This window comes from Amphibalanus amphitrite, unplaced genomic scaffold (assembly GCF_019059575.1).
Source record: "Amphibalanus amphitrite isolate SeventyFive unplaced genomic scaffold, NRLGWU_Aamphi_draft 000707F_arrow, whole genome shotgun sequence".
NCBI classification, from domain to species: Eukaryota; Metazoa; Arthropoda; class Thecostraca; order Balanomorpha; family Balanidae; genus Amphibalanus; species Amphibalanus amphitrite.
In genome coordinates this window covers 1-11,693 of record NW_024882201.1, presented here as the reverse complement: position 1 = coordinate 11,693, position 11,693 = coordinate 1, and the positions used below count along the sequence as shown (strand labels likewise).

At 49.4% G+C, this 11,693-nt stretch overlaps 1 protein-coding gene across 1 annotated transcript; it reads left to right on the top strand.

Annotated features, from left to right (window-relative positions):
* Nucleotides 1-9,522: 9,522 nt before the first annotated feature.
* LOC122364927 (mediator of RNA polymerase II transcription subunit 15-like) lies at nucleotides 9,523-11,567 on the top strand (the record flags this gene model as incomplete). Its single annotated transcript, XM_043335738.1, has 2 exons — nucleotides 9,523-10,795; nucleotides 10,954-11,567. Coding segments are annotated over exons 1-2 (1,859 nt in total), but the record flags the coding sequence as incomplete, so codon positions are not given.
* Between the last annotated feature and the right edge of the window lie 126 nt (nucleotides 11,568-11,693).

Sequence of the window (11,693 nt, the reverse complement as noted above, 5' to 3'; positions counted from 1 at the left end):
AACTTTCCATATGCAGGGTACAATGGACCACCACAGGGTAAGATGGATCACAGTGGTCCGTCTTGCCCCAAATCTAAATTCTGTCATTATCATGACGTATATGTCAAATAGCCCAACATTGCAAAACCTTGCCTTTCCTAAATTGTGATTATAACTATGTTTATAACTTTGTTCTTCACAGTAAAGTGCAAAATAGAAACTAATCATGCAAGAAAGGCGCCGTAATTGAATCACCCGTAGACCTCTTATATTAGATCGGTTTGACGAAAAACAACATTTTTCTCAATAACTCAAAAGCTATGCGTCCTAGCAGCATGAGCTCAAGGTGGCCATTGTTACGAAGGAAAACAAACATAGTGAGTGCATAAAGCAGTAGATACCAGCAGCGGTTCAGCCGGGAGGGCTGGTGGTCCGTCTTGCCCCGCTGGGCCGTCTTACCCCACCTTCCCCTATATGTCACCATGCATTATCAAAATATAATGCTGCAAGTGCGCGGTTGCTGCAACGTACCAATAAAACGTTGTCACGACGTTTTACCACGACTTTCGGACCAAACCATGGCTTCACAACGTTCAGAACGTTGCTACAACGTAATTAAAACGTAATTTCGCAACTTACCGAAACACGACGTTGTGACAACGTTGTAGTAACGTTTCCTGTTAGCTGGGTTGATTTTCGGAGAGATCGTTCATTTTTCTATTAAAATATAGTCATTTTCTGTCCCAATATTCACTAGCTTATTTGTAGTGAGCATTTTGGCAAACCATTGCAAAAAAAAAAAAAACGCTAATAGGGAACTCTTCCCGATTAGCGACCGGGGAGGGTCGCTAATACCTAAGTCTATGGGTTTCCCCATATAAAAATGGCAAAAAATGCGACGCCTGAAAAGATGAAATATGATCTCAAAAAGGTAATCTATACGCAAAGCACTCAATCACTCGAACAGGAACGTTTATCCAACACATTTATGATTTACGCAAGTAAAAACTGATCACGTGATGCACCGAAGGCGAAAAGAAGGCGGAAACCCAAATTTTGCGGGCTATCTTGTAGGTATGATATTCGAGGTCCGCGCTGTATTCGGCATCCCTGCAGTCGGTGACGACATTTGGCATCCCCTGCCACACATTGCAAGCTTCAGCAACACCTCATTTTCATTTCTCTCTTTTCCCCTTTCTTTCCCTTCTTGAGCTATTTGCGACCATGTCAGGCGCAAAAAGGAAATATGAGTTGCGACACATTTTTAACCGCCATGCTGTGCACAGTTGAGCGATTCACTATTTTTGGCAATCAATTAAAAAAGGAATGTCGATTCAGAATAAAAAAGGTGCATCATCCTAATGTGCATCGCTTTTCATCAGAGAGGGCCCAAACACACACGTTTTGGATAAGAAACTCGTCATTTTTATTCAAACTCACCTGAAACGTCCCACCAGAAACATCGACGACCAGAAAATAATTTAATTTGATAACCAAAGTATGGCTGATCTTTTGACGATGTTTTTACCCCGTTTTCTCCTGCCAGTTTTTCTGTAGGGAGGTTGGTCGCAAATCGGAAAGGGTCGCTAATTAGGCACCTTACCCTAAAGTTGGGCCCATACTGTGACCCAATTTGTAGCCAGACCTCTGTGACCTTACCTGGCATCAGTGACTTGCTAAGCAGCATATGTATTAGGCGATCGACGCTGCATCGAAGTTTTCGACAGTAGGTATGCCTTTCATTACGGATAGTTACGAGGTTATGGGCCTCGGAGTAAAAACTGATACAACCCACCCCACTCTCCCCTACTCCAATGGCAATTTAGATCACTGGCTGTTGGGTTTCTGTCTATCCAATCCATGCAGAATGACTGCCATGGATCATGTCCGGCCCAACTGGTCACTCAATGTTCCAAAACACCTCATGATGCTTTTGGCTTGCGTACCTGCATTGTACAAATTTACGGCTACATACATTGTGCATTTTCCGCTATACTTCCGTGCTGCTAGAGCGTTCGTTTGACATATATGTACCTACAGTGTAAGCGAACAGCAATAAATTTGACAGGCGGCCAGACGGTCTATTATGATCAACACAACGGGTTATTACGCGAACGAGTGTCGCGTGTGAGCACAGCGCGTGCACGAGCGGGAGGGCGGCCCGAGCCTTTGAGGACTCGTGCCGAGTCCGTCACTAAAAGACGACGACGATCTGGCTCGCCGTCGGGGCGGATTGACAATCACGGTGCGCGGTGGGGGCACATTGACTGGGCACGGCCTCACAATCACGGGCCTGCCGGTCGTGTTTGGGGTGCTCCGTGGAGACCACCGATGCGGGCCGGCTGCTGGCAATGCGATGCCAGTCGCGTCTGAGAAGACTGCGCGGTAAGTGGAGGGCACACACCGTTTCACGAGCCTCCACCATACAGGAGTTACTGCATTATATTTAGTCGCTCATATCCGTGCTAAAGAGGACAGCTATAGAATTTGCAACAGCTTCACGTTCACTATAATAATCACGATACTCGTCACCTGTAAAGCTATTTCTTTGAAAAAAAAAAAAACATTCGCACCTACATATGTATACTTTGGTACACTTTCTTACTTTTATACTTTTGTATGTATCTATCTATCTTTCTATGCATAGTTTTTATGTATATTTTAGCATCACCGAGCGCAGCGTAGTTTTCACACTAGGAACAGAATGCTGTTTATGCTTGATTTAACCCGCGCGGGGCTGGGGGGTAAATTTTACCCCCCCCCCCTCGCGAATTTTTGTGATATCTCAAAAACGGCGGCGCGCAGCGCCGCCAAACTTTTTGTACCTTTTCTTACATCAATTTGACACGTTCCCTGAAAATTTGAGCGAAATCCGTCGGAAAACTTTTGAGAAATTGACGTTTTAGTGACGTCATGTTCGCCATTTCGCCTCAAAAACGGCAAAAGTTCAAACGCCGCTAACATCTTCATTTTTAAAGGAATCAAGACGTAACAAAAAGGTTATACGTAATTTTACTTTGTCTATCAAATGGCCATCTCGGTTTTTTGAAAATTTTGGATTTTGGCCTAAATTTTTTCAAAAAACTGTATTTTTTGCGAAAATCATTATAAAATCCAAAATTTTGAGTCTATCGAAAAAACCGGAATATATGTCAGAGAAGTGGTCTATGTGCACCTACATACCAAATTTTAGAAGAATCGGGTCAAAAATGTGGGAGTTATTTAAAATTTTATGACGTCACGACACACAATTTTTTTTTGAAAAATGACTTTTTTGGAAGTTCTAGACCTCGTACGAAAACAAAAATAGCACCATTCGATTCGCCGTGAAAAACTGCATCAGATAGACACCTTTTTAGGCCTTAACAACCAACTTCAAAATTTGACCTCACTTGACCTGACCTTGACCTGACCTCGACCTGAAATTCATCCAGAGGTGGTCCATATCACTTATTGAGTGTGCCTATTGAATTCTATGAGTAAAATGACCCATAAAACATGTGTCGCACATGCCCTTTTCTATATTTTGTTTTTTGGTGACCTGACCTGACCTGACCTGACCTTGACCTTGACCTCTGAATGATATTGTATGCAACGAATATTGTCTTGGTAGCCTAAGAACACGTTTTGGGCGATCAGTCTCAGTCCATGACTCCATTCTTCGGCAACTACGGTGCAAGGCCGATACTGTAGAAACTTGCAATTTGTACCCTTGACCTGACCTTGACCTTGACCTCAAACTTTAAATTAAGTACATGTTTTTAGTAGTTCGTGATGAGAGCTTTCGATTGGCGTTTGAATTTTCCAAATCGGACCATTAGTTCGGGAGATAACAGGGGGGGGGGTAAAATTTACCCCCCCCCCCCCAGCCCCGCGCGTTCGGCTGGAGACCCCAGCCCCGCGCGGGTTAACTTACATAACATTAATACTAAATGTAATAAGTGGAATGATGGTGAGATGGTGTTCCTGGGATACCCGGAAGGGCATCGTGTTTTTGAGACTAGGTAGCTAAACGGCCTTTTTCAACCATGCCCAGCACAAAAAAAAACTAAACAAATCGTAAAAATGACGACAATATACAGCCTCATGTGGAATAAACATCGTTTAGTGTTTACACAAACTTACAGTCCAAAAACATCGCAATTAAAATTAGATATATGGTCGTTTGCTATAATCCTACCAAAGTGCAACGGCCAACAACAGCATGGGTGCCTATGTCATCAAGTAACTTTTGATATGAACCTTACGCATTAGGTAATGTGCATGCTTATTGGGCTATTGCTTGCCGTATTCTAATATCGGGTCACGGAAAAATAGATGCTTATATCAGTGGTTCCGGACCCTTGGGGTTGTGGGACTGCAAAATCGTAGGCTGGCAAGTGGTAATATTCTAGCATAAACTTGAGATGTTTTAAGCGATAACATATGGCTCGTTAACCCGGCCGGGCCCGGGGGGTAATCCCAACCACCGCAGCCCGGGGGGCGTTTTTCGCCCCCCCCCGTCTAACTCCGTAAAGAAGGGAGCTACGGAAACAAAAGCGATACCAAACGAAAGGTCCTTACGAGACGATTCTAAAGCACCTAACATTTTTGACCTCAGGTCAATTTTCAAGGTCAGAGGTCAAGGTCAAAGGCAAAAACCGGCACATGTGTAGTGATCTCAAAGTAAGCCTTCTAGAGGACGGCAGACTGCATCAAACCGGCAAAATTGGGTGTCAAACGAAAGAAGAGAATCTTAAGATTCCGAAAATGTGCTCCAAAGCAAAGGCCAAGGTCAAGGTCACGCTCAAAATTGACCTCAAACTTGCACTTTTTCGCACATCTTGCCTGCTAACTTCCAAGACGTTTTGAAATGTTTTGAGGCTTATCAGTTCCCTATTTGTGGTTCATCTTACGATACAAGGCTGCCCAAAGGTCAAGGTCACAGAAGAGTATCCCTGCTAGAGGCTATTTCACTGATTCAAGTTAGTAATAATAAATAAGACAATTTTGCCATCCGGAAGCTCTAAATGAAGGCTTAGAGGAAAATAGATGCCAGATTCGTGATCAGCGGGTACAAATCCATCATAAACGACCTTTCATGTGTCAAGGTCAACCAGAGGTCATTCGAGGTCACATGAGGTCAACATAAAACTTGACCTTTTCCGAACAAAATATATATCATTCGACGCGGCTTGACAAGGCAAATGCGATGGTACCACTGCCGTAGCTCTAGACCATTTTTGTCGAAGTTATTTGCGAAAAACTAAAACCACATTTCGGGGTCGTTGGCCTGACCTCTGACCTCAGGTCACCAAAACTTTTTTTATATTTTTCTCTAGGTCAAACGCTACACAACTGTGCTCGTAATTTGTCTTTATCTCTAAAACTCTATTTTTAGCAGCTACCGGGTGTTCATTAATGAATGGAATAAAGTAGCTACGTCACGTGATAACAATAAATCACGTGAGCGCATTTTTTTTCTTGTAAATATGAAACATAGGCTTTATCATTTTTTAATACATGATAACTTTAATCACAGCGTTATCCAAACGCTTATGAATGGCTCTGGTTTCGAAGAGCCCAAATCGGCACTTCAAGACAAACTCGCCGTTCAATTATGAACTAGCGGGTTGGGTTGTGGAGAACTGTGCCGGGTTGGAAAGTCTTACCGTGGTTAGACGGGCTTTCCGCCTTAAGCTCTCTCCTAGAAAACCAGCAGCAATACCACATACCACATCTGAATGCTTTTCAGCGTTTGGTGGAAAGATTTAGGATGCCTTGCAGCGACACGGCCATGTGTGCGCTCCGGGCGCCAGCCGATGACCCTGGTGAAATGGAAAAGGTCAAGGATTTCTTCCGGAAAAATGCCACAGCTCATGCTCGGCAGGCGTGCGAAGAGCTTAAAATGTCCATTGGAAAGGTATGGAAGATCCTGATTCTGTCATGATTGGCCTCCCTCGATCGAAGTTCAACGATCGGATCATCTTGCGCGGAGGTACCCATCTGCACTGGCCCGCATACAGTCCCTACCTGTCCTGCCTGGATTTCTCGTTCTGGACCCAAGCTTTGAATCGCGTGGTAGAATCGGAGCCGGAAACAATCAAAGAACTGAAAAAGGTCGTGGAGGACTTCGCCAGAACATAAGCGAGGAGCAGATGAGGAAGATGGTCCGGCACACACAGCGCCGGGCAGAGCCGTGCGTGGCGGAGTGAAGGTGTTACTTTGAGCACTTCCTGTAGGAGACACAAGTGGCAAGCGGTGATCGCGATGATGTCATCATAAATGATAAACCCTCTTGAAAATGCATTGTGTGATTTGATAACGTGAGATGAAAATATATCTTTCTGGTGCCTACCTACTTTATTCCATTCATTAATGAACACCCGATATTTGAAGTTTGCGTCTGTGACGCCGAAGTTTGCCGTGCAGGGGTCTAGAAAAATGGACCTTGTGACGTCATCAAGGGGGCTAGGTCCAAATTTTTTACTTCAGAAGATGTCAAATTAATGGGAGAAAAGGTACTGAAAGTTTCGCTTTCCTAACCCTAAGCGTTCGGGAGCTATCGCAAATATTCGCCAGAGGGGGGGGGGGCGAAAAACGCCCCCCCCCCCGGGCCCGCGAGGGTTAACATAAGAAATACTTACGTTTTTCTACAGCTGCTGCTTTGACCTTTTTTCAAATTGAGAGCATTTTTTATCTGCATGAAAAAGTTAGTTATCCCTCACCACCTCCATCGCCCATACTGTCGACATTTATTTAGCAGGTTGATTGAACTTCGACACGGGCCGGGACAGCACGAACACGATGAACCGAGCTGGGGAGCCTGCCCCACTGCTGCCGCTGCTGCTGCCGCTGCTGCTGCCTCTGCTGCTGCTCCTGGGGAGGGCCGAGGCCATCGGCATGCTGTTCGGCCCGACGGCGATCGACCAGGCCTTCACGGGCACGGCTCTGGAGGCGGTGGCGGGCAGCGCCGCCCACTGCGCCCTTCTCTGTGTCCGGCAGGGTGACTGCGCCGCCATCCAGACGGGCGACGAGTCCTGTCTGCTGCTGTCACAGGTGCCCACCGCGGACCAGCTGACGGCCGCGCCGGGTATCAGCATCCTCAGAGGTGACACGCTGCTTACGGGAACGGCAGCGCCCTCCGCCGCCACGGACACGACTCCCGCGGCTACCACCGCCCCACCCACCACCACGGCCGCGCCTCAATGCCCGTCCTCAGACTGGACGGCCGTGGGCAGTGCCTGCTATATTGTGGCCACCCCCGGTGACACCGAAGCCTACTGGCAGACTGACAGCGACTACTGCACCAACACCTTCGGCACCTCCGCCTCGCTGCCCACATTCGAGACGGAGGAACAGTTCACGTATCTGAGGAACACCATCAGTGGCCTGGTGTGGCTGAATATTCGCTACGTGGACGGCGCGTTCCAGATGCTGGGGGGCTCCACCTCCACTCTCTGGCAGCAAAAATGGTACATCAACGAGCCCGACTCGATTGATAACGGGTTCGTGTATTTTGATGGATATGTGGACGCGTTGTTTGCCGTTCCTATCGACGTGACGCCTATGCCCCGCACTGTGATAGTTTGCATGACATAATTGCGAGATTTGAGGGCGATTCACATGAGAATAACCTGAGATCTCGATAAACCAGGCATTTTATTTGTCGGATCTTGTATCAAACTTCGCTAAGTTGTACTTTACTCCGCAACCTGCTCTTGCTTCTAATGAATCGGCTCCAATGTGTGCTCCAATCCGACGTGTTCCGTTACGGTTGCTTATTAGTCTCACAGGGCAGTGCACGGCACTATGATGTTCCTATTGACGGGCAATTAGCCAGATACGCCGAATTTAATGTTGTATATCAGAGATATTAATCCTTTCCCGTGTTTGGAGATTATCCATTTTATAATCCTGGCAGATGTGTGTGAACGTTTCCCTTATCCCTTTTCTGCCATCAGCTGGATTCGAGTTTTAATATTATACTCGTACGATATGCCTGCATGATATCGCACAACCGCTGCGGCATTATTGAGTCACTCGTGTCTTGAAAAGCGAAAATATTTAGGTTAAGAGCTAATATTATTCGTGGTTATTAGCTACGTCTCATTGGGGAAATATCTGATGTATTGTAATATGAGCAGAGTCTTGTGGTTTAATAAACTTCTCTCACTTCTTCAGAATTTTCAGTCACCCTTTTGCACGCATGTACAGTCATGAGTAAAGGTATGTATGTACCTATTCTTGCTCAAATAAAAACTAAGCTGACACGTAAAGAGACGCAGTCGACAGTAACCACTGTGTACCCCTGCGCTGGCCTTCGCAGACCGCAGACCGTAGATTACGGTCCATTAACACGCATCATGACCGCTACATGACGAACTGACGGCGGTGGCTGAGACTGCACTAGCGTCCGGCACCAGCGTATGGACATTTTCACTAGTGTTTGACATGAGGCAGTCACAATGGTGCTAGTTTCCTTCTTAAAAAGAAATATGTATGATAAGTCAATTCTTTAGCATTAATAATTTCACGTAGAGTTCGCGTTTTCACGAAGAACGGCAAGGTGTCGATTTACTACGCGGAAAAACGTACAACAGCAGCTTTTCAACGCATTTAAGTGAAATTTATGGCGTGTAGCACGTTTCAATGATTGTGGTGATTGTGGAAGTGAATGACGAATTACCATCTGCAAGAAGGTTTATCACACATTGCATGCCTGGGTATCCTAAGCGTCGATGTCTGTTTAACACGGACGAAGATTAATTGTGTAACAAGCGGTATTCAACATAAAATCGTCTGAAGTCGCATGCTCCTGATCGTCGTAAAGCTGCTTTTGCAAGAGCAGAAACAATCATGCAACGATGACGTCTGAGCATATAGGATTGAAAATATGAAGATTACGAACCGTAGCCTCATACTAAAGTGAATATATTGCCATTTGCCGAAATGATTGGAAATTAGATGCCTGCAAATATTATAAGAAATTTAATTAAATGAAACTCCTGGCTAACCAATATCCACAAGCCAACGGTGTATACTGTATACGCATCTGAGGTACCATATGTAGCATAGCGTTACAGGCAAATCATACGGCCTGATGCATGTCATCCGTCATTACGAAAGACATACGAGTGAGTACATGTAGGTATGTATAACAAATCACATTTGCGATAGTCCTTTATGACTTATCAAACTATTTTTATCAAGTTTACCACGCTTAATATGCAATAAAAACAAAATTGCATATATTGAATATCTCTCAAACTAAACAGAACGCCTATAAGATTGGTAAAACGAGGTGACTTGGTAGCCGTAACCTCGCCGCTCTCCCACGCCGCCAACCACCCTTCTCCTTCGAGAAGCCCCGGTGGTTTTATGGGAGGGTGCGACCAGTCGGTCTGACCCAGCTGACCCCTGCCGACATCGATGAGCACCCTGTTCGTGACGTCATCGGCGATGTCGTCTCAGCTGCATCCGGGAGCCTTGAGCGCCGCCGCCGGGGCGGGGGCGGGGGCGGGGGCGGCGAGAGACGGCGCGAGCCCGGGCGGCGCCGCAGTTTGCGCCGTGCCGCCGTACCGTCGCCAGCATGAGACCGGCCGTCGTCGGATTGTGTCTGCTGCTGTGCGCCGGGCTGGCCGCAGCTGCGCCAAATCTGCTGCCGGGCGACCCGCGGCTCGGCGATCCGGAGCACCACCACGGACATCACGGAGATCACGGGGACCATGGAGACCACGGGGACCACGGAAGTCACGCTACCGGTGGGGACCACCCCCATGGAGACCACGGTGCCCAAGAAGTGTCTGAAGCTCGGACGGCCGGGTCGTCCATCACGCCAGGAGCGGTGGACTTTGGTGCCGGTATCCAGGTGACTCCCAGGCAACCCGGACAGGTGGGACACCACAATCCGTTCCTGCCGAGCTTCCAGCCAGGTAACGCACAGCGGCAGGCTGCGGGAGGTGTACAGCAGCAGCCGCAGCAGCAGAAGCAGCGGCAGCAGCAGCAGCAGCAGCAGCAGCAGCAGCAGCAGCAACAGCAGCAGCAGCAGTCTACCCAGCAACAGACGCAGCGGCAGCAGCAGCAGCAGCTGCAGCAGAGACGACGTCAGCAGCAGCAGCAGCAGCAGCAGCGGCAGCAGCAACGTCAGCAGCAGCAGCAGCAGTCTGTTCAGCAACAGACGCAGCGGCCGTTCATCCCAATTCGTCCCGAGGACCTGAACCGTAACCCCGGCACGGGCGGCTCGGGCCCCAAGGGTCCTGTGACGGCCAGCTGCGGCGCCGGGCTAGTCTGTGTGCCCGAGAGCACCTGTGACCCGTACACGGGCTTTGTGCGTGGTGTGCTCGACCGGCCGGCCGCCGACCCCTCCCAGCCGACGGTGGCCATCCAGAGGTGCGCCCTCGACGGCTCCGACGCCGGCGTCTGCTGCCAGGAGAGACCGGGGCGGTATATCGACCCCAGTGCCAACGCCATCGACAGCCAGGGCCCTCCGCGAGCGGCGGCGCCGAGCCGCCAGCGACCCAGACCCGTCAACACCATCGCCGCCAAGGTGCCAGCGTCCTTCTCCAGTAAGCCGCGCCAGCCGTCCTCTGCGCTGCCGCCCAGCTTGGCCAGGAATCCGTTCCTGAGTGGCGCGGCCCCTGCCAGGACGTCTCCGGTGGCACCCCAGCGGCAGACACCGCCAGCTCCGGTCCCTCAGGCTGGACCGGGACCGCAGCAGGGCACACAGGTGACGTGTCAGGCGGACCAGCGGTGTGTGGAGGTCAACCTGTGCGGAGCGGACGGCTTCCTCACCAACCGAGTGGCCCTCGGCAACCGCAGCCCATCCCTGACCACGGTGAGAAAAGCAAGTTACCGAGAAAGAAGATTCCTTCAAATGACTTTTTGAAATGAGATGAATGAATGATGTAAGTCAAAAGTGATTTTAGTTTTCCGCACCATAAGAAAAGAACGTAATTATAGTTTTAAGAATTTTTAACCTGTTTTGTGTTTCAGTACTGCGTCACGCCTTTCAACGGTCGGGGTGTGTGTTGCCGGACTCGCCCGCAGCAGCCAGCCGTCCGTCCCCAGCAGCCGGTCGCCATTCCCCAGCAGCCTTCTCCACAGCCCAGCCGTCCCCAGCAGCCTGCTCCACAGTCCAGCCGTACCCAGCAGCCGGTCAACATTGGCCAGCAGCTGGTTGCCATTGCCCAGCAGCCCTCTCCCTCGGCCTCGCAGCCCAGGCGCCAGCAGAGACCAGCCGCTGCTCAGAGCGAAGTGCAGCAACAGCAGCAGCGACCGCAGCCCCAGCCCCAGCCCCAGCGACAGCAACAGCCCCAGCAACAGGCAGCAGCAGCAGCAGCACAGCAGCAAAAGTCACACCGCAGTCTTCATTCCAAGAGAGCTTTGCCCTCCTCCGAAGGCTGCCTTCCAGGCGAAGCAGGAAGAGCGGCAGCGGACCAACGGCGACCAGTCCGCTCCGGCTCTGGTTCTGACCTTCTACCCCCGTCTTCTGGATCGGGGAAGGAGGCTTCTGTCGCCGCGGGCCCGGTACCTTCTCCGGGAACCTGCGGCGCAGCAGCAGGCTCACAGTTCCCGGAGTCACCCCCGCCCCGGAGAGGCTCAGTTTGGTGAGTTGAGAGTAGCGCGGGAGAGAGAGAGAGAGAGAGAGAGAGAGAGAGAGAGAGAGAGAGAGAGAGAGAGAGAGAGAGAGAGAGAGAGAGAGAGAGAGAGAGAGAGACGAGAGAGAGACGGAT